At 38.8% G+C, this 24,560-nt stretch overlaps 1 protein-coding gene across 1 annotated transcript; it reads right to left on the bottom strand.

The window, feature by feature from the left end:
• Positions 1-314: 314 nt before the first annotated feature.
• On the bottom strand, positions 315-19,868 carry LOC126331790 (heparan-alpha-glucosaminide N-acetyltransferase-like). The gene is made up of 5 exons (XM_049996569.1): positions 19,851-19,868; positions 19,062-19,404; positions 8,399-8,523; positions 6,462-6,645; positions 315-727 (listed from the first exon to the last, which is right to left on the bottom strand). Exons 1-5 carry the CDS (start codon positions 19,866-19,868, stop codon positions 549-551), a joined length of 849 nt encoding a protein of 282 aa, XP_049852526.1. The 3' UTR covers positions 315-548.
• Positions 19,869-24,560: the final 4,692 nt, after the last annotated feature.

Genomic DNA, 24,560 nt, shown 5'->3' with positions numbered 1-24,560 from the left:
AGAGGACAAAATACGATGAAATCCAACCAGCTGAGTGATAAAATAATTTGTTGACAAAGCATAATGACGTTTGATGGAATATAACATTTACACTGAGGGAAGAAAACATTAAATAAAATGTAACCTCATGGTTTACTAGGAGTGCTTATGAAATCCTCACTGAACCAACAGAACTGTGAAATATAAAATTTTTGTGCTGCAGTACCATAAAAAACTAAAATCAAATGACGGCGGTCTCAAAATTAATATCAACTGGGATATGCATTTTTACACATTATTCAGAAAACAATAATTAACAGTAAACCTGTCAAATGTTGTGCTGAGAGGACAATAGAATTTATTAATTCTGATTCATTCAACAAAGACTAAAAAGATATCAAAATCAACTTACAAATTTTTTGATGTGCTGTACAATCAATTCTTGTGTATCTTGTAGTAGACTACTCACTGACAATAAATAATGCACAAGCTATATCCTTGAGTAGTCATCTCATATCATGCCTGTGTTTCATGTATATCATTTAAAATCAGTCTCTTAGTAACATTTCTCAGACAGTCACAAAGCAATTTTTTCGATACATAAAATATGCTATTATTAACCACAGAGCAGTACCCCATATATCCATGGCCAACAGCTCAGAATGATTATTGTAGAAAGGTTTCCAGGTCCATGGAAACACATGCCTTGTCACCTTATGGCCAACAAAGAGTGCCAGTGAATTCATGCCTAAGTAATGGAAATAACCAATCAATTTCATCAATAGTAAATTTTCCAATTATTTTTCAAACATTATAAACAAGCAATAAAGAAAATAATGTTCTTAAACAAAGTAAATCAAGTAAGATTATCAAAACTGTCCATTTTCATGAAGAAGCATGCTGCTACGAAAGCAAAAAATTAAAACAGTGTAGACAGAAATTATCAGATGTATTTGCAATGAGATTCATAACTTCCAATTCAATGCCTTTTCTTACAGGAGATTTTTACTGTGAATATATTAATAGCAGGACATTTTATGCTTGAATAATATACTGTGATAAACATGACTTAGAACTATCGCAACAATAGCTTTAGTATCACATTAATATTCACCTTCTGTTCTACCCAGTGCAAGGGTTTGTACTGGGTTTTATAAGGGGTTTAAAGGCCTGATTACATTTTTTTGGTTCCAAAGTAAATGTAATGCTCAAATTGTTCACAAATAAAGCATTTCAACATACATAGCTTTCACAAAATTCTCAGTCTTCATATTATAAATTCTTTTGGTCTCCCTCATACCAGAAATGATTAAGCCAGCACTCTAAACTGTTTGCTTATGCCTGAAAATAGTATTAGGGCACACATTTCGAAGACCTGTGTCAATCTGAATAAAATATTTTCGATCATTAGGCTGTGCCATTTTGTTTAATCAGTAGAAACATTAAAATGAAAGCTAATGTTATGACTGAACTAAAATTCCTCTTTGATGTGACAAAATTTTAAGATTTATTTTCAGACCCACTGAATTTTCATTGATATATAGTTCCTATTTAGTTTTCAAACTGTATGTGTGACACTTCAAAGAACACTTGAAAATAAAGTCAGGAAAGAAACAAAAATTAAATTTTATAAAATAATGATTTTCCCCCATTGCTATTGTAGCAGCAAAGTCTGAGTCTGACTCAAAAGCAACTGAGTAAAATACAATAGCCAGAAATGAATTTTCTAAGGGGTGTCAATGGATGATGAGTGTAGCTAAGATATGAAATGAAGATATTAGAAAAGAATTAAATATAGAATCAATACACCAGAAAATATTAAATAATAGAGAGAACTGGGCTGACCATTTACAAAAAATGTAAAATTCAGACTTTCCAAGGCAGCACTGGATTATGTGCAGCAAGAAGATGAGATTGAGAATGGCCCAGGATATGCTGGGGAAAACTGTGAAGCTAGAACAGGCAAGAATGGTTAATCCATGAAGTGAAGCAGAAAAAGGAGAGGAAGAATAATGCTGTCTAATGACCAAAAGGATTTTAATAATGTCCTGAAATAATGTTGCGTCTGCCTCATTGGTTCGTTGTATGCCACAATCAGCAATCTCAAGATTGTTACTTAAACTGTAAGACATGTTGAGCTTCCCCCCCCCCCCCTTCCCCTTTTAACCTCTACCTTCACTCTCTCTCATTGAGATAAAGAATGCCCTGATCTGGATGGGGTATAGGAGTGAATAAATACAATACAAAACCATAAGTGAAAATCTGATAATCATGCCCAATGTAACAGGAGAAATTTAGTATGTGCACAATCTTACTGCATCCATGTTCAGTCAAAATTGTATGTAAATCATAAGAAATTCTTAGGAACACTTGTATGTTTATAGTCTTGTCTGTGGAAGGTGACTCCTGCCAGTCATAAACAGCACTCTCGGAAATATTTCTGGGCTATAATCTGGTACAGTGTTGCACTCTAGAAAGATATTCAACAGCAATGCCTTGCACACTCAGCAATGATATATCAGTCAAAGAAGTAACCATCAACCCACCTGCGGGAGAAGCCTATGGCAGCTGATCCCCTCCACAAGAAGCCAGCACAGGATGTCATGTAGCTATCCCACACATCCCCTGGGACTCTATTTACTGCACTCACGTGTTCAGTGGATAGTTCTGCATGATGCTTCATTCATTCAGTCTTTGTTTATGTGTCTGGCCCATGCTCCTGACACATTTATATGACACTTAGGACTCTGAAACTGACTGTGCATCGGAGTGTAATTTTTGTTGCCTACATCAGCCTGTACATACATATTCAGCTGTCTTCTTCTTATGAATTGCAACCAATGCTATGTAAACCTAGCTTTATTGTGACAGTCCCACTAGAACTATATATGAATTCAGATGACTGTGTCTCAGAAAATGTGTGTTTTAAGACAGCCCAGCAATTCTATGCTATCCACACTACAAATTTTATCATCTCCATTATCAGAACTGTGATTTGCAGTACAATGGCCCTGTTATATTTTTCTTCTGTTTCTGTGAAGGATTCTGTGCCAAAAATAAGTGTGTTACTCACATCCAACCAACATAATTATATCTATTGTAGTATGTTACATCAACATACAGCACCAGAAGTGTTAGAAAGACTTCCACATGGCATGTCTCCTGTACTTGAAGAATAACTGAACTTGATACTGTCTACATATTGCAGGACATACAATGTATTCTTGTTATCAGCTGCCAGAATGAAGAACTTATCGAAAGCTTCTTGCAAGGAAGGCTTAGAGTCAATGGATACTACAATATCAAACACATCCTTTCTCCAAGTCCTGGGTAGGATTAATTCTGGCATTTTGAAACCAATATTTAACATCACAACTGGTGATGATATGTGGCTATGCCAGTTTCACCCTCTAGATGGAACTGTTTGCATGCATCTAGATCTGCACTAATGATACTTGTCCAACTGATTTGAAGAGATAAATGAATGTGAGTGAAAATGAAAAAATATGCACCCATATTTTTGCCACTGTAAGTAGAAAAGTTAACCACATATTGTTTCACTGAAGCTTGTAAAAGTGCAGTCATATCACTGACTACTTCATGTATCAATACTGTGCTGCCTCTGGTGATACTACTGTAGTTTTTTTAAGGCAACAATTATGTTTATAAAATAATGAGTGTTGGGACATAATAGTCAATGGCTCAAGTCTAATGCACAATAAAATTGCTTCCAAACAGTCAAAAATTGGTATAGGACATCATACTAAAATACTGGGTATATATGCTTCATCTGAAAAAGTATATGCCTTGCACAACCTTTCAACCCCACACGTTGGTCTGCATGTCCAAGACCCTCCACGTTGCCCCATCCTTTTGTGTGTGTGCCTGTGTGTGTGTGTGTGTGTGTGTTTAATATGTTGTCTCCCTTTGTACTGGCTGCTGCTATGTCAGTCAGTTAAGTACAGGCTGGGCAAGATGTACATTAACAGAGCATCTGATTACAGCCAGAACGTGGGTTCTGGACATGGAAGGTGCACTTTGAAATCATGAATATACTGTGCCACCAGCCATGTGGAGGCTCTTAAGAACCCAATCTTGGCTTTTATTCTCATCTTAATGTAAAATATCAATATTTGGCACACCCATTTCTAAAAGAAAATGCCTTTCATAAATCCCAAATGGCCTCATTGCTCCCTGCAAATGCTAAAGACATGTTTCAAAGGTGTTATAAAAAGGACAGACTGCTACTCACTACACAGAGGAGGTACTGAGTCACAAATAATCACAAGGAAGGACTACTGAACATTTAAGCTTTTAGCCAAAAGGCCTACAGAAAGAAAGCACGCACACATTCACATAAGCACAACGCACACACAAAAGGGCACTATTTCTGGCTCCTGTGGTCTGACTGTGGACTGGAACTGTGTTATGTGAGCATCAATCCAAAGTGAGTGGTGGAGGTAAGGGGGCACGCAAGGGGTGAGGAGGGGGATGGATAACAAGGTAGGGATGAGAGTGTAATAAATTGGAGTAATTCAAAAACTAATGACTTAGCCCATGTCAGGTACAAAGAGTATATGTAAAGGAAACTATGCAAGTAATAAAATGGTTTCAGAGAGTAATGAAACAATACTTTGAATCTGCTGGAATTCTCATTAGTAAAAAATACATGCAATTTGCAACATCCTTAGTTCTGTTCAAATTGAGTGATCTTTTCTTAGCTGAAGCTCTAGATGGCTATCCAGAAACCTCTTGGCTGAATGGATGTTATAGATCCCAGATAGTACACTCAAGCTGTCGGAAAGATATTATTCGAGGAATTGAAAACTATGCTTCTCTTTTGGGGAGCTATGGAAATAAATGTTGATTCAGACAGAGCCCCACCATTCTCAGCAAGGAAGGAAAGAAGGTTAGAGTTTAATCTACAAGGCTAATAAAACAGAGTGCTGCAGGTGCCCTATAGGTTGATTATTAATGACAGTTTTGCCTCTACACTAGCCACCCTCTCAGTATATAACACACATTTAGAGTAGAGTTTCATTTAATACACCATTGTCACAATCTGAGCAGATCAGCCAAGATTCCCATCGCTTATGACTAACAACATTCCATCGCACACCACACAGTGCTTATGGGTATGGATGACTGGCAGTGTTCACCAGTCCCCAGCTCAGGTTCACAGCAAGCTTTTGGCATTGCAGATATGTTCCAGTTCATTGTGGAATGATTAACATCAAACTGCACCATGAATGAATGATGGACTGAACTCTTCGCATATGGATCTCATTCCAGTTTGCAGAAAGATTCTTGGTATACCATCATCTTAAAGGAAAATGGTATCAACTTTGTGGAAACAGATGAGTTTGGTTGAGGTGAGATACTAATGAGTGGGAGTACATGAATACATATTTATGTTCATGGCTGGATGAATATTACCAGTCCCTAGATGTAGAGAGATGAGGAAATGTGTTTATTTGAGACATACTCATATAATGCATGCCTGTACTGAAATGCTTGGTGGATCCATAGGTGAAGACATTCATCAGATGGAGAGCCCTGGATCTGAATCCTATGGAAGCTTGAAACAGGTGAACTGCATTTCATTAGCTGCCACCAAGGACTGTTCCAGACTTCCTACCACATTTTTGTCAGGAGATGGAATAGACAAGTGATAGTTTTTAATTTGATCAATACAGAGAGCATGCTATGGAAATTCTAAGAACATATGTCATCTAAGTGTAAGTGTATAATTTTGCTGCTATGGAAGGGAATTAATACCTCAGTAACTTTTCCTTGACTCTTCTCTCTTCACTTTCATAAGTTTTCTAATTACATGCTTTGTTACCCAAATGGCTTCTGATTAAGCCATATCTTGCTCTGTAAGCTTAATGAGATCGATCCTGTTCAGAAAATAAGCACTTGTTCTTTGTTTATGCTTAACTTTCACACACTATTCTAGTTGTAATTATGATTTAAAAAATTAAAACTGGAAATATCACAAAGAGAACAAAGGAGGAATAAACCTTAGATGTTGCCATTATAAACCTTTGAATTATGTGAGAAATGACTGGTAGATTGAGAGGATAAGGTACAGGACAAATCAACCAATGTTTGCTTCATTCTACACAAGGCGACTTTGTTCTATTATTGTTCAAATGTGTGTGAAATCTTATGGGACTTAACTGCTAAGATCATCAGTCCCTAAGCTCACACACTACTTAACCTAAATTATCCAAAGAACAAACACACACACCCATGCCCGAGGGAGGACTCGAACCTCTGCCGGGACCAGCCGCACAGTCCATGACTGTGGTGCCATAGACTGCTTGGCTAATCCCGTGCAGCTGTTCTAGTATTAAAAGATATTTATAAAGATTGGTGATAAATATTTGCCAAAAGTCACTTTTTGACAGCAGTTACAAATCGTAATGTATCCAAAATATCATCAGTAAGAACATATTGTTAAATGAGTCTTAATTTACCTGCATATAGGAATGGAGCTCCACTCCACCAGTCATGATAGTCTGCCACAAAGTACAATAAGCTAAGAAAAAGGAAAGCCATGCTTGCAGTTGCCAGCACAAATGATAGGGACCAGAGACTCTTATTGACTGGGATGATTCCATCTTCTTTCGAGAAATGACAGAGGATTCCAGCTAATATGCCCTGTGTAATTTTTGAATGAAATGTTATTTTCATGAATAATTCATAAAACAAGCAAGATAAATGAATCTAAAAAAATCCTGTTAGTTGACACAAAACTGTAATTCACTCCACCAGTTTAATCTCAAAATGAAGTATATAATCAAATCTGCAGTGCTTTAATTAATATACTTGGTGTATCAAAAAGAATCATCCAATTTGGCACATCTATATTTCTTAAACTAATAAAAATATACAATTAATATTGTTTTTTGATTAATGGAAAACTCAAAATGATTTTTCTCTTACATTCTCATAGGTGTTCAATATGCCCCCTTTGAGATGCACGGCATATGTCAATGTGGTATTCAAATTATTCCCACACTGCAGTGAGCATGTATTGAGTTACAGCTTCCACAGCTGCTGTTATGTGATGTCTCGGTTCATTCACTGTTGTTGGTAAAGGAGGCATACAAACAGAGCCTTTTATAAACCCCCACAAGAAATAATCACATTCAGTCAGGTCTGGTGACCCTGGAGGCCAGTAATGTAAGACTGTATCATTTGGTCCAGTGTAACTGATCCATTGTTCAGTAATCTTTTGATTTAAAAATTCCTGCATTCCCAGTGTCCAGTTTGGTGGTGAGTCATTTGAATCAGCCTCCAACTGTGGGAAAAGAAAGTTTTTAAGCACATGAATATATTTGCTTCCTGTAACAGTGTTCTTGGAAAAGAAAAATGCACCTTGCACCTTTTTCTGTGAAACTGCACAAAATACATGAAATTTTGGAGAGTCCCTCTCATATTGGACAACTTCATGTGGTTGTTCTATACCCCATATACTCACATTATGATGGTTCATCTTTCCATTTAAATGGAATGTTCCCTCATCACTAAACACTAAGTGTGAAAGAAAACTGTCATCCTCCAACTTTACAAGAACAAAATTACAGAATGCCACACATTGTTGTCTGTCACCTTCACGAAGAGCTTGCAGCAACTGTATTTTGTAAGGTTTCATGTGTAAACGTTGATGCCAGATGGACTTCACGGGTATGTTGAGCTGTCGAGTTGCATGGTGAATGGATTTCTGTGGACTCCTTGTGAAATTATAGCAGATGTGTTCGACATCTGTGTCAGACACTTGAGGACAGCCCAACAGCTTTCCTTCACACTGTTTCTAAGAACTTTTCATGCCATCATCTAATGCTCAGTGCTGTAGGAGGATCCACACTATAGTATCTAGAACGAAAATCATGCTAAACTGTTACCACTGACATCCACTGCATATAATATACAACACAAAATGCTATCTGTTGTCCCAACACCATTTTTTCTAGACCTGAAGTGGGTGCACACTGCTGCTACCTAGTGGGAACCACATAAGACTCAAGAGTTTGCTCTTTCCAACGGTATGTTGTACACACACACATCTCAAATAACATGATAGTTATGTCTCAAATAACATGATAGTTATGATTTTTTTAAATCAGTTGATTCTTTTTGATACAGCCTTTTATAATTCTTCCTTACATTCTATTCTTTTCCCTTGCTAAGCCAGTCTGAATATTCAGAAACTGGTAATAATCACTGTTTCTTCTGTAACTGTTGCAGTGCCAGAAGATTCTGAATTCTCTGTTACCAACTTACAGACTACAGGCCACTGGCACACACCCACTGCTAAAGTAACTTACAAAGGTTAATAAGTAAATGACACACTAATAGAGATAGAAGGATGGAGAGAATATTATTTATTCAGGAGACTTTATTGACTCACAGTAACCACTCCCCATGACAACCAGCGGGAGATTCTCATAAATGTGCAGTTATAGCACTGAAGGATTCTACCAGCATGAACTCCTAGGTACACTGTCAGAACAGATGTCAAGGTTCCAAGTATACCTGCAAAGCCAAAAATAAAATTGTGGAATAGTAAAACCCTGCAGATATAAATATTAGTTATTTATGACTGTTTGTCTTCACTCTACGACATCTTGCACTGTGAGAATCAGTATGTTCCATCTGTTGGTGGGATGGCACTTTGCAAAAATGTAAATAATTAATTTCAGTATGAGCTGACTCTGCAATCAAGACAAACCACTAGAGCAATAGTGATAGACTCAGTGGTAGGCTGATTTAATCCTCATGTTTGAAGAAGTATTTATTACAAGATTGTGCTTAACTAGGAGAGACTAGGTAGTGATGTAAAGATTCCAATCTGTATACTGTGCATCAGTGAAACTTTCTACAACAGCTGAAAATGGCACATCACTGCAATCAGCTGATTATGTGAAATAAATGACTGCAATCATAACACAGCTGAGGTGGAAAATGGAATGATTGTTTAGTAAATTTGTGGCAATGCAGAATGTGATTTCTAGGTAATTTTGTATTCTTCAGTTTGGCAGCTACCTCAGTGCTATTAGAGAGAAAGAGACTCTGAACTATGATTATGTTTCATATTTCACTTGCTCTCTCTCTCTCTCTCTCTCTCTCTCTCTCTCTCTCTCTCTCTCTCTCTTATTGCCATCAAAGCCATATCACATAGACGCAACATTATACTCTACATGCTCTCATCACAATCACCTTTATGAAGCAAATATATGTGAGATATAGCTCTCGTATTTTACAATTTAAGAAAAGGGTAGGAAGGAACATTATAATTAAAACTGTTGACAATGATGTCATTAAGGGTTGAACACAATCTCTGACTGGGAAAAGATTGGAGTGGTACTCTGTTGCATGTTTGTTCATTTGCCATTAGTGGTTTAGGGAAACCATGGAAAACCTAAATATTGTTTGCCAGAGTGGATCTGAACTACCATCCTCTCAGATCCTCTTAGGACTGCTCCACAGTGGCAGGTCTGACATAAAGAAATCAAAAATTTGGGTGGCTGAAGCCATAGGGAAATCACAACTACCAATGTCATACGACACTAACACTTTTATGGTACTAAACAGAGTAGATATGCAATGCTATGAGCACCATCTAAGAACACAAATTTGCAAAGCATTGCATTCTGTATTGTCAGACTGAATCAACATTATGTATCCATTATGTGGGAATGTTTTCTTTATGATGGTGGTGGTGGTAATGGTAGTGGTGATAGAGGTGATGGTGGTGGCAATGGAGGAGGAAGAGGAGGAGGAGGAAGAAGCAAACATGAGTAATTGCAAAATGTGAGATAGTGGGAGGATGCGAAAGCCATGGACAACTGTTTCAGTAAACTTACATTGAATTACTATAAAACTGATAGTTATTAAAGAAAGATTCTACATTACAAGGACAAATTTTCTGGAGAAAAAAATTCAGAGATAGGTCGACGATTTTCTGCTATTCAATTGTATTCCACGGAAAGGAATAGTAGAGAAACATGCATACAATTAATATTCAAGTAACTTTCTTCTTACTTTTGTAACGCCTTTATGTAGTAAGCAACTGCTCAGAAGGTGTACACTGAGGTGACAGAAGTCAATGATGTACCTCCTGATATCATGCTGGGCCTCCTTTTTCCCGGTGTAGTGCAAGAACTCAACATGGCATGAACTCAACAAGTTGTTGCAAGTCCCTTCAGAAATACTGAACCATGTTGCCTCTCTCTATAGCCATCCACAATTGCACAATTGAAAATTGTCTCCAAGTAGCCAAACATAACCATTTCCAGTCAATGATCAGTTCAGTTGGATCAGAGGACCAAGTCCATTCCATGTAAACACAGCCCACAGCATTAGGGAACCACCACCAGCTTGCACAGTGTCTTGCTGACAACTTGTTACCATGGCTTTGTGGGATCTGCACCACACTTAAGCCCTACCATCAGCTATTATCAATTGAAATTAGGACTCATCTGACCAGGCCAGTTTTCCAGTCATATATGGTTCAAAGAATGTGGTCACAAGCCTAGGAGAGGCATTGCAGATGATGTCATGCTGTTAGCAAAGGCATTCACATTGCTCACCTGCACCTTCCGCCACTCTGTCCTATCAGATACATTCATCATACATCCCACATTGATTTATGGGATTATTTCATGCAGTGTGGCTTGTCAGTTAGCATTGACAACTATATACAAACACCGCTGCTCTTGGTCATGAAGTGAGGGCCAGCAAGCACTCCATTACCTGTGTTAAGAGGTAATGCGTGAAATTCTGTTTTCTCGACACAGTCTTAACACTGTGGATCTCAGAATATTGAATTCCCTACCAATTTAGGAAATGGAATGTCCCATGTGCCTAGCTTCAACTACCATTCTGTGTCCAAAGTCTTAATTCTTGTTTTGTGGCCAAAATTTCATCAGAAACCATTTCACATAAATCACCTTAGTATAAATGACAGCTTTGCCAATGCACTGCCCTTTTATAGTGTGTATGTATTGATAATCCATGACTTTCGTCACTTCAGTATATTTCTGTGATTGAACATAATTCTTGTTACAATTTCACATTAACCAAACCATTTTGAAACAGATACAAGCCTGGAACTTCACACCTAGGTAGTCTGTGTTTCATGTGCATCCACATTTAGACTTTTGGCATATTAAATATTTGAGACAGAAGAGGGAAAAAAAGCCCAGTTGTTGTTAAGCTGATGAGAAGATTCAATCTAAACCTGGGTTAGAGGCCTGTCACACTCACAACCAATATCTGGATACTTTTATCTTAGCACAGCAGTGTGCAAAATATGTGCCAAATAAAATTACTGTAGATTATATGCACCCAATATAGAAAAGATGAGGCAAACATGTTAATCAGAAAAGAGGCTCAGAAGATAATATGAGGGTTGGAACTTAAACAGTGGCAAGTATTTATTTACCGCTCGTACAAAATAGATACGTGTTTCAAAGTTTTACTGACCTTCAAGGTAGTCACCAGCATTGTGTATAACCCATTGCCAGGGATGTGGAAATCATAGGATACTCTCAGCAGTGCCATCTGTGTTCACAGTTCAAGCGGCACAGTCTATTGCCGAACGAATTTGTAGCAGTTCTGAAGTGAATGCCGTGAAGTGTTTCCTTCAGTTTAGAAATCAAGTTGAACTCACAAGGCTTAAGTCAGGGGAGTGCAGTAGGTGGTATAGCACATAGCAGTCCCATCAGTCAAGCAAACCAGGAACAGCTTGCACTGTACATGCTTGAGCATTGTCCTGCAAAATGATGGTCAGGTCCTGCAGAAAGTGTCATCACTCTTGTCTCTAAGCTGGTAGTAGGTTGTGTTCCAAAAACGAACAGCATAGAGACAGAAGTGATGACACTTTCTGCAGGACCTAACCATCATTTTGTACGACAATGCTCAAGCACGTACAGTGCAAGCTGTTACTGATTTGTTTGACATTCACTTCAGAACTGCTACAAATTCATTGGGCAGTAGACCACTCCACTTGAACTGTCAACACAACTGCTACCGCTAAGAGTATCCTATGATTTTCACATTGCTGGCAATGGGTTACACACAATGCTGGTGACTACTTTGACAGTCAGTAAAACTTTGAAACTTGTATGTATTTTGTACAAGCTGTAAATAAATAGTTGCCACCACTAAAGTTCCAACCTCTGGCTCTTATGCAAGCAGTTATTTAGTTTGGCATTGACTGACAGAGTTGTTGGATGTCCTCATGAGGGATATTGTGCCAAATTCTGTCCAATTGGCACATTATATCATCAAAATCCTGAGCTGACTGGAGGGTTCTGTCCACATTGTTCCAAATGTTCTCAACTGGGGAGAGATCTGGCAACCTTGCTTGCCAAGGTACAGTTTGGCAAGCACAAACACAGGCAGCAGAAACCCTTGCCATGTGTGGGAGAGCATTACCTTGCTGAAATGTACCCACATGAGAACTTGTCAAGAAGGATAACAAAATGTGGCATAGAATTTCGTAGTGTACTGCTGTACTGTCAGGGTGCCAAGGATGAAAACCCAAGAAGTCTTGCTATGAAAATAAATGGCACGCTAGACCATTGCTCCAGATTGGCAGGCTGTGTGGCGGGTGACAGTCAGGCTGATATCCCATTACTGTCTGGAGTGTTTCCGCACAGACATACGAGGTGTGTTCAAAAAGTAAGATGACTTTATATTTTTATGAAAAAATATTTATTTAGTCATCAATATTCATGTTTTCCCCTACAAAGTAATCCCTCTCAGATACAATACACTTGTGCTTCTTCCAATCCTCGAAGCACTTCTCATAAACACTTTTTGGTACAGCCTTGACTCCTTTCACAAATCTCTTCAGTTTTGGGAACAGGAAAAAGTCACAGGGACCAAATCGAGTGAATATGGTGGCTGAGGCATGATTGACGTGTTGGTTTTGGCCAAAAAATCTCTCACAAGCAACGATGAATGAGCAGGTGCATTGTCATGATGCAAAAGCCATGAATTGTTTTTCCACAATTCCGGACGTTTTTTGTGTATTGCTTCTCACAAATGGCATGTTGACCATATGATCTTGAGGCAAAAATTCATGGTTCACTACGCCATGGTACCTAAAAAGGAAAACACAGTGAGAAAAGCTTTGACATTTGATCAAACTTGGCGTGCTTTTTTCACTCTTGGCTCGCTGAGATGCTTCCATTGGGATCATTGGGCGTTGGTCTCAGTGTCATAACCATAAATCCATGTTTTGTCACCATTTATGACACTTTGGAGCAAATCAAGATCATCACTGATGTCATTCAATAGCTCCTGAGCAATGCTCATATGATGGTTCTTACGATCAAAATTGAGAAGTTTTGGAACAAACTTCACTGACACACATCTAATGCCCAAAACATCTGAAAAAATTGCATGACATGAGCTGGCCAATATGTCAAAATCATTGGAAACTTCTCTTATAATAATTAAATGATTTTTCAAAACAATTTTCTTCACAGCTTTGATGTTATCATCTGCTGTTGATGTGCTGGGGCGTCCAGCGAGAGATTTGTTGTTGGCATCTTCTTGGCCATCTCGTAAGAGCTTTTACCACTCGTAAAAGTTTTTTTTTTCTTTGTTTTATGGACTTGTCTACCAACATAACCAAAAAGAAATTGACAATTGATTGTACATTGACCATGCAATTTGAAACGTCACCTTACTTTTTGAACAGCCGTTGTATCTTTGCTGATCATCAAGGCTCAATTTAAAGCAGGACTTATCACTGAAGACAATTCTACTTCAGTCAATGAGATTCCAGCCTAACAATCAGGAGTGATGGTCTGGGATACCTTTTGCCCCACCAACACATGATTAGAGTTTCTACTGCTTGTCTTCACACTTGCCAAACCATACCTTGGCCAGCAAGGCTGCTGTATCTCTCTCCAACTGAGAATGTATGGATCATTATAGGCAGGGTCCCAGAACCATCTAGGAGCTTCAATGATCTAACACACCGCCTGGATAGAATTTGACAAGATATTCCTTAGGAGGACATCCAGCAACTCTGTCAATCAATGCCAAGGCTGCTTGCATAAGGGCCAGAGGTGGAACAACATATTACTGACTTGCTCAATTTGTGAAGCTATTTTTCTCAAATAACTCATTCAATTTTTCTGTAATTGTTGTCTTTTTTTGTCTGTACATGTGCATCATATAGGGTGTCAATTATTGAACTATATGAAATAAAATTGCCATAACTTCTGAGCGGTTTGAGTTAGGTCATTCAAACTACGCAGTTGGCCATGGGGCACAATGGGAACTAGTACAGAGTATGTGATTTGGTTTAGTGAAAAAGCCCACTTCCATTTAGATGGATTTGTCAATAAGCAAAATAGTGCATTTGGGGAAGTGAGAATCTGCATTTTGTGATCGAGAAGTCTCTTTACCCTCAACTGGTGACTATGTGGCATGCAATGTCCAGTCAAGAGATAACTGATGTGACATTCCTTGATGGCATGGTGAGTACCAAATGTTGAAGGTCTTGGAAAATAATGTCATCCCCATTATCCAAAGTGACCCTGATTTCAACACATGTGGCTCTTGCAAGGTGAATCTCAACACCATCAAAGCAGGAGAGTGATTGATGTCCTGGAGGAGCACTCTGGGGGCCACTGGCATAGTCCGCAGCCATATTCTTAGGATCTGAACACATGCAACTCCTTTTTGTGGGGCTATATTAAAGACAAGGTGTACAGCGATAACCCCAAAACCATTGCTAAGCTGAAAACCGCAATTCAAGAGGTAAATTTCAGCATCAATATTCTGACACTTCAGCAAGTCATGCAAAATCTTGCTATTCATCTGTGCCAGATCATCACCAATGATGGCAGGCATATGGGACATGTCCTAACCTAAATCTGAATATCTTTAGTGATGTTTACATGTTGAATAAAGTGTGTGCACACTGTAGTCTGTTTGTAAGTAATTTACATTTTATTTTATTTTATTTTTATTTTATATAGTTCAATAATTGTCGCACTGAATCTACCAACTTCTGTCTGGTAATTCTTTCATGGTGCATACTTTTTCTTTTATATTATAAATTTAAAAAAATATTACACAAAACATATATAATACCTCATGAACCATCGACCCTGCCGTTGGTGGGGAGGCTAGCGTGCCTCAGCGAGACAGATAGCCGTACCGTAGGTTCAACCACAACAGAGGGGTATCTGTTGAGAGGCCAGACAAACCTGTGGTTCCTGAAGAGGGGCAGCAGCCTTTTCAGTAGTTGCAGGGGCAACAGTCTGGATGATTGACTGTCTGGCCTTGTAACACTAACCAAAATGGCCTTGCTGTGCTGGTACTGCGAACGACTGAAAGCAAGGGGAAACTACAGCCGTACTTTTTCCCGAGGTCATGCATCTTTACTGTATGGTTAATGATGATGGCGTCCTCTTGGGTAAAATATTCCAGAGGTAAAATAGTCCCCCATTCGGATCCCCGGGCGCGGACTGCACAAGAGGACGTCATTATCAGCAGAAAGAAAACGTGTTCTACAGATCAGAGCGTGGAATGTCAGATCCCTGAATTGCGCAGGTAGGTTAGATAATTTAAAAAGGGAAATGGATAGGTTAAAGTTAGATATAGTGGGAATTAGTGAAGTTCAGTGGCAAGAGGAACAAGATTTTTGGTCAAGCAAATACAGGGTTATAAATACAAAATCAAATAGGGGTAATGCAGGAGTAGGTTTAATAATGAATAAAAAAAATATAGGAATGCAGGTAAGCTACTACAAACAGCACAGTGAACGCATTATTGTGTCCAAGATGGACACAAAGCCCACGCCTACTACAGTAGTACAAGTTTATATACCAACTATCTCTGCAGATCACGAAGAAATTGGAGAAATGTATGATGAAATAAAAGAAATTATTCAGATAGTGAAGGGAGTCAAAAATTTAATAGTCATGGGTGACTGGAATTCGGTAGTAGAGAGAAGGAAACATAGTAGGTGAATATGGATTGGGGGTAAGAAATGAAAGAGGAAGCCGCCTGGTAGAATTTTGCACAAAGCACAACTTAATCATAGCTAACACTTGGTTCAAGAATCATAAAAGAAGGTTGTGTGCATGGAAGAAGCCTTGAGATACTAAAAGGTATCAGATATATATTGTATGATAGTAAGACAGAGATTTAGGAACCAGGTTGTAAATTGTAACACATTTCCAGGGGCAGATGCGGACTCTGACCACAATCTGTTGGTTATGAACGGTAGATTAAAACTGAAGAAACTGCAAAAGGTGGGAATTTAAGGAGACGGGACCTGGATAAACTGAAAGAACCAGAGGTTGTACAGAGTTTCAGGGAGAGTGTAAGGGAACAAATGGCAGGAATGAGGGAAAGAAATACAGTAGAAGAAGAATGGGTAGCTTTGAGGGATGAAGTAGTGAAGGCAGCAGAGGATCAAGTAGGTAAAAAGACGAGGGCTATTAGAAATCCTTGGGTAACAGAAGAAATATTGAATTTAATTGATGAAAGGAGAAAATATAAAAATGCAGTAAATGAAGCAGGCAAAAAGGAATACAAAAGTCTCAAAAATGAGATCAACAGGAAGTGCAAAATGGCTAAGCAGGGATGGCTAGAGGACAAATGTAAGGATGTTGAGGCTTATCTCACTAGGGGTAAGATAGATACTGCCTACAGAAAAATTAGAGAGACCTTTGCAGAAAAGAGAATCACTTGCATGAATATCAAGAGCTCAGATGGAAACCCAGTACTAAGCAAAGACAGGAAAGCAGAAAGGTGGAAGGAGTATATAGAGGGACTATACAAGTGCGATGTACTTGAGGACAATATTATGGAAATTAAAGAGGATTTAGATGAATATGAAATGGAAGATATTATACTGCATGAAGAGTTTGACAGAGCACTGAAAGACCTGCGTTGAAACAAGGCCCCGGGAGTAGACAACATTCCACTAGAACTACTGGCGGCCTTGGGAGAGCCAGTCCTGACAAAACTCTACCATCCAGTAAGCAAGATGTATGAGACAGGCAAAATATCCTCAGACTTCAAGAAGAATATAATAATTCCAATCCCAAAGAAATCAGGTGTTCACAAATGTGAAAATTACCGAACTATCAGTTTAATAACTCACGGCTGCAAAATACTAACATGAATTCTTTACAGACGAATGGAAAAACTGGTAGAAGCTGACCTCGGGGATGATCAATTTGGATTCCGTAGAAATGTTAGAACACATGAGGCAATACAGACCCTATGGCTTATCTTAGAAGCTAGATTAAGGAAAGGCAAACCTACGTTTCTAGCATTTGTAGACTTAGAGAAAGCTTTTAACAATGTTTACTGGAATACTCTCTTTCAAATTCTGAAGGTGGGAGGGGTAAAATGCAGGGAGTGAAAGGCTATTTACAATTTATGCAGTAACCAGATGGAAGTTATAAGAGTTGAGAGCCATGAAAGGGAAGCAGTGTTTGGGAAGGGAGTGAGACAGGGTTGTAGCCTCTCCCTGGTGTTATTCAATCTGTATATTGAGCAAGCAGTGAAGGAAACAAAAGAAAAATTTGGAGTAGGTATTAAAATCCATTGAGAAGAAATAAAAACTTTGAGGTTTGCCGATGACATTGTAACTCTGTCAGAGACAGCAAAGGACTTGGAAGAGCAGTTGAACAGAATGGATAGTGTCTTGAAGGAAGGATATAAGATGAAAATCAACAAAAGCAAAACAAGGATAATGGAATGTAGTCGAATTAAGTCGGGTGATGTTGAGGGAATTAGATTAGGAAATGAGACACTTAAAGTAGTAAAGAGGTTTTGCTATTTGGGGAGCAAAATAACTGATGATGGTCTAAGTAGAGAGGATATAGAATGTAGACTGGCAATGGTAAGTAAAGTGCTTCTGAAGAAGAGAAATTTGCTAACATTGAGTATAGATTTAAGGGTCAGGAAGTCATTTCTGAAAGTATTTGTACTGAGTGTAGCCATGTATGGGAGTGAAACATGGATGATAAATAGTTTAGATAAGAAGAGAATAGAAGCTTTCGAAATGTGGTGCTACAGAAGAATGCTGAAGATTAGATGGGTAGATCACACTCTAATGAGGAGGTGTTGAATACGATTAGGGAGAAGAGAAGTTTGTGGCACAACTTGCCTAGAAGAAGGGATTGTTTGGTTGGACATGTTCTGAGGCATCAAGGGATCACCAATTTAGTATTGGAGGGCAGGGTGGAGGGTAAAAATCGTAGAGGGAGACCAAGAGATGAATACACCAAGCAGATTCAGAAGGATGTAGGTTGCAGTAGGTACTGGGAGATGAAGAAGCTTGCACAGGATAGAGTAGCATGGAGAGCTGCATCAAACCAGTCTCAGGACTGAAGACTACAACAACAGCAACAATACAAAATATATTATCTATAGTGTATTTTCCCCAAGGTGTATGGAAAACCTTCAAATTTAGTGGGATCACCTTATAAGAACCATGTTTCTCTAATGAAGTGTTTTAAGTTCAGCGGATACAAGTTGGAACACCACAAAATCTCTTTATGAACAGTCTGAATAATAAAAATATGATCTTAGATTCCAAACAAGTAATATACAAAAAATATTTGTGAGAACAAAACAAAGAAAATATAAATAATAATTAAAAAAATTCATTAGTGCAAAAGTTTACACCCCTTACTCGCTTCACCTTTTATATTTTGCAGTTGATATAAGGGTAGTGGGTTGCTTATGCTACTTGCTATTGTCAGACACTCTAACTGGAAAAGAAATTCTACTTGCAAACATTTTTGTGATTTCGTCAATGACTCTTGTTGTCCAAAACATTGACTGAGCAAAGTGGGCCAGAATATGCTACTACAATTCAATTCAAATACAATACAATTCAAAATAGCTCAGCATAAGGAACAGATCATCAAAGACACATCATATTTCAGGCAGCATGTTATACAGGAGTTTGCAGAAATCACAATGTGCATTATGTAGGTGTGTATATTCTTCTTAATGTGAAGCAGTACATAAAACAATATGTAGCATAGTTTTATATGATTGCTGCAAATTCTACTCACCATAAATGTCATGTACTTGACTACTATGATAAATGTATTTGTAATTTGTGAGCTTGTGCATGTGCCGCGGAGTGAGAATCAGGCGATCAATGTAACTGGCAGCTCCGCCTGAGCAGTTGGCATACTGTCCATGCATGTGCCATCCACCAGGTCCCAAGTAGCCCCGTGGGCACCCGGGAACAGGTAAGGCTAGTGAGATAGCAACTTGGGCCACAGCCAAAGCTATCACCAACAGCCACTGACGCCAGGATTCTATAATATCTGACATTACTATATACTGTCCATACCTGCAAGGGAAAGACGTAACTATTGTAAGGCATGTGTTAGTTACCCAAATATGCTTCTGAAAGCCCGTTTACAACATTAAAATAAAATCTAATGAGAAGTCTTGCAAATGTAGGCCCAGTAAACGTGTTGTTATAGGAAAAAGGCGGAATTGCAACTATTCTAATCAATTTTCTGTAACAATGAAAACATTCAATTATTGACAAAATTATTTAATTGGATAGATAAAAAAACAACACACCAAATGGCAGAAGAACACACATAAGCATAACACAATTGTATATCCTGCTGCCACTTGGTGAGTAGATTTTTTATCTATCCAATTAAATAATTTAGTCAATTTTCAGCATCAGTGAGGATTTACATGCCATTTTTATATTAAATCTCTACTGACACATGAATATTGCTTTGATTGTGGGTGAGGGGAAAATAGTTTAAACACTGCAATTTCAAAAATAATACAAAAAATCAAAGCTGTGATATAACTTCAATTTCAGCACAAACTGTCATTTGGAATGTCATTTAGAGTGTGACTGACCGTTAAGGGTAATATAACAGTATAAAATCAAAGTGACTGAAGACAACACTTTGAAGTGGCACTGGGAAAAACCAATAAAATTCCTACCAGTTCTGAGACATTAAAAATATAAAACAAGATATGGTACACATTTTCAGAGTAAATTTTTAGGTTATTATGCACAAAATGTTTCTATTATCATTGAGTATCAGGAGGCAATATCAATTCAGTGAGACAAAAAGAGTAATTGTATAAGTGAACACAATCTGTAACCTTAATGAGAAGATTTGTCTTTTTATTGTTGTGCTATGTGCATCAAACAAATACTTCCATAAATGATATAATCAGTATCTTTTCTATAATTTGCATAATTTGCAATGAGAGATTAGAGCTTTCATAACGCGTAATTTTCTATATCTTGTCCCATCATCATCATCATAATCTTAGAACATATTTTGAGCTCAGACATGTTGACATATATAAAACAGAATAACCTCCCAAATACCTACCAGCATAAATTTGGAAAATATCAATCATGTTAAATTCAAATCGCACTTTTCTCACGTGACATATTGAAAGCTTTGGATCAAGGTAACCAGATAGATGCAGTGTTTCTTGATTTTCAAAAAGTGTTTGACTCAGTACTACACCTACACTTATTGTCAAAAGTATGATCGTATGGGGTATCTAGTGAAATCTATGAGTGTACTGGGGACTTTTTCATAGGAAGGAGACAGCATGTTATCTTGGATGGAGAGTCATCATCAGATGTAGAAGAAACTGTGGATGTGCCCCAGGGGAGTGTGTTGGAACCCTTGATTTCATGTTGTATATCAATGGCCTTGCAGACAATATTAATAGCATAATTAGGCTTTTTGCAATTGATGCAGTTATCTATAATGAAGTACTACATGAGAGAAGTTGCATAATTATTCAGTCAGATCTTGATAAGATTATAACAATGTAAATAAAACAGAAAGAAACTTCCACATGGGAAAAATATATTAAAAACAAAGATTCCAAGACTTACCAAGCGGGAAAGCGCCGGCAGACAGGCACATGAACAAAACACACAAACACACACACAGAATTACGAGCTTTCGCAACTGGCAGTTGCTTCGTCAGGAAAGAGGGAAGGAGAGGGAAAAATGAAAGGATGTGGGTTTTAAGGGAGAGGGTAAGGAGTCATTCCAATCCCGGGAGCGGAAAGACTTCCCTTAGGGGAAAAAAAGGACAGGTGTACACTCGCACACACACACACATATCCATCCGCACATACACAGACACAAGCAGACATATTTAAAGGCAAAGAGTTAAGGGCAGAGATGTCAGTCGAGGCGGAAGTACAGAGGCAAAGAAGTTGTTGAAAGACAGGTGAGGTATGAGCGGCGGCAACTTGAAATTAGCGGAGGTTGAGGCCTGGCGGATATTGAGAAGAGAGGATATACTGAAGGGCGAGTTCCCATCTCCGGAGTTCGGATAGGTTGGTGTTGGTGGGAAGTATCCAGATAACTCGGACGGTGTAACACTGTGCCAAGATGTGCTGGCGGTGCATCAAGGCATGTTTAGCCACAGGGTGATCCTCATTACCAACAAACACTGTCTGCCTGTGTCCATTCATGCGAATGGACAGTTTGTTGCTGGTCATTCCCACATAGAAAGCATCACAGTGCAGGCAGGTCAGTTGGTAAATCACGTGGGTGCTTTCACATGTGGCTCTCCCTTTGATCGTGTACACCTTCCAGGTTACAGGACTGGAGTAGGTGGTGGTGGGAGGGTGCATAGGACAGGTTTTACACCGGGGGCGGTTGCAAGGGTAGGGGGCAGAGGGTAGGGGAGGTGGTTTGGGGATTTCATAGGAATGAACCAAGAGGTTACGAAGGTTAGGTGGACGGCGGAAAGACACTCTTGGTGGAGTGGGGAGGATCGTATGGGGTATCTAGTGAAGGTATAACAAGGTACAGATATTGGGAACTTGCTCTAAATGTTCAGAAATGTGAAATTTTACACTCCACAAAATGATAAAAATGTTATGACTATAATATCAATGAGTCATTGTTGGAATTGGTCAAATCAGTACATAAGTATAACATCTTGTAGGGATATGAAATGAAATGAAATGATCGCATAGTTTCAGTTGTGGGTAAAGCACATGGTAGACTTCTGTTTATTTGGTAGAATACTGGGGAAGTGCTATCAGTCTACGAAACAGATTGCATACAAATCGTTTGTGTGTCCCATCCTAGAATATTGCTCAAGTGTGTGGAACCATTCCAGATGAGACGAACAGGGGCTATTGAACATATGCAGAGAATGGCAGCACAAATGGCCATAGATTTGTTTAATCCATGGAAGAGTGTCACAGTGATACTGAAGGAAATGAACTGGCAGACTCTTGAAGACAGACATAAACTATCCCAAGAGCGATTATTAACAAAGTTAGAAGAATCGGCTTTAAATGACTACTCTAGGGATATACAACAATCCTCTATGCATTGCTCACACAGTGATTGTGAGGATTACATTAGAATAATTACTGCAGGCACAGGGGCATTCAAATAATCATTAGTCCTGCACTCCATATGTGAGTGAGAAACCCTAACAACTGGTAGAATGGGACTTACCCTCTGCCATGGACCTCAAAGTAATTTTTATGGCATGTATGTAGATGTAGATGTAGATCATCATCATCATCATCATCATCTTGAATAATTTCCAGACCCAGCGTGTGCCAGTTGCTTAAAATGTAAGCCTCACCATTTAGTATTGTTTTCCTGGCATCTTTCTATGTTCACTCTGATCCAGTCCTTGCATCTTTTTTCAACAGACTCTTCCAGACTTTTCAGCCCTCTATCCCTTGGTCTTTCTCTTGGTCATTTCAATCACATCTCCATTTCATGTATCTTCTTGGGAATCCTCTAGTTTACCATTCTCTTTAGGAATCCGGGATCCGTATGCCTGGAGGCTTTCTTGAAGATGTTACCATGTTTGTGTATTTCTTTATCTTTCCAGAACAGGAGAGTTTGAGAGTTCTTCTCTACAATAAGAAGTTCCATGTCGGTGAGTTTTACTATGTAGTCGGTCTGAAACAGCACATGCTCCGCCACGGCCAATTTTTCCACCTCTACTAACCTGTAACGCCGCGTATGTTCGGTGATTATGATGTCCAATCATTCCCACATGTAGTTCTCCAAATATACACTCATGATCATAAATTAAAGATAATGCCGATACATGGTGAAACAACACTCTGGTGGGCGGTTTGCAGGTTTAAATCACCTAGGGATATGACCATGCGGTACATTTTACCTGCGGTCGTCGCACGGTGGCGCTGGCAGCAGTCCACATAAGTAGAGGTGTGTTAGTGCATTGCAAAGTACGGTTAAGTGCCCATATCAGGTTGACTTTGATTTTTCTATCCTGCTCTGCTAGGGTTCCTCTTTCTCTATTTCCCTTACCCTTTCATTCATCATCCTGTCTCTCCTTGTTACTCCTATCTTGATTCTGAAGAACTTCATTTCACATGCCTTTAATCTGCTTACATCTCTTTTCTTCATTACCCATGTTCAGATGTGTAGGTCAGCACTGGGATGTAGTAATTTCTTTTTGTGAGATGTCTTTATTCCAAACCAGGCTCCTAACACTTTGATGGAATGCTTCTGCCCTGTCTGCCATGTCCACTGATCTCTTTTTCATTTCTTCCAGTTTCTTTGTCACATTTTCCAAGTACTTAACACATTCCACCTTCTTCAATTGTTCACGTTCAATCCTTATGCTACTAGTTGGTCTATCTTTCTCTCAAGTGGCAATCAGGATTTCAGATTTATTTACATTAAAATCCATTCCATACTGAAACTTCCTAGCAGATTAAAACTGTGTGTCGGTCCAAGACTCAAACTCGGGACCTTTGCCTTTTGTGGGCAAGTGCTCTACCAGCTGAGCTACCCAAGATCGACTAACGCCCCGTCCTCACAGCTTTACTTCTGCCAGTACATCATCTCCTACCTTCCAAAATTTACAGTAGCTCCGCTGCAGTGTGAAAATCTCATTCTGGGAACATGCCATGTCTCTGCAATATCCTTTCTTTCATGAGTGTTATTTCTGCAAGGTTCGCAGGAGAACTTCTGTAAAGTTTTGAAGGTAGGAGACGAGATATTGGCAGAAGTAAAGCTGTTAGGATGGGGCGTGAGTCGTGCGAGCTTAGCTCAGTTGGTAGAGCAATTGCCCATGAAACGCAAAGGTTCCGAATTTGAATCTAGGACCGGCACATAATTTTAATCTGCCAGGAAGTTTCATATCAGTGCACACTCCGCTTCAGAGTGAAAATCTCATTCTGGAATCATTCCATACTGTCTCACAGTTTCTTTCCAAGCATCCAGCTGTTCCTGAATCTCCTCCTCCCTGTTTCCCCAGTTCATCTGTGAACACCTTTGCTTTCATTTTGTCTTCTCCAGTTTTTTCTGCCACCTTAGTCGTTAACTCATATAAGACCATAATGAAGAGGAGAGGTGACAATAAACTGTCCTGTTTCATATCACTTGTTTACTGGGATCAATGAACCCTTTTATGTCCCCCTTTCACATGACTCAGATTTTCACAGAACATTTCCCACTCTGCTTGTTGTTTCTTTTCTCACCCCCTTCTTTTCTAGTGCTTCCCAGACCTTTCTTCCATAGATACTATCAAATACCTCTTTT

Source organism: Schistocerca gregaria, chromosome 1, assembly GCF_023897955.1.
Source record: "Schistocerca gregaria isolate iqSchGreg1 chromosome 1, iqSchGreg1.2, whole genome shotgun sequence".
Lineage (NCBI taxonomy): Eukaryota > Metazoa > Arthropoda > Insecta > Orthoptera > Acrididae > Schistocerca > Schistocerca gregaria.
This window is presented reverse-complemented; position numbering and strand designations above follow the sequence as displayed.

Bases quoted from the DNA above. Each gene is read 5' to 3' on its own strand.
- LOC126331790 (XM_049996569.1), bottom strand. The intron at 6,646-8,398 runs GTGAGTCAATAA...AAAATTACACAG, and splicing joins TGTCATGGGGAGTGGTTACT to GGCATATTAGCTGGAATCCT. The intron at 728-6,461 runs GTAAATTAAGAC...TCCATTACTTAG, and splicing joins AGCTCCATTCCTATATGCAG to GCATGAATTCACTGGCACTC.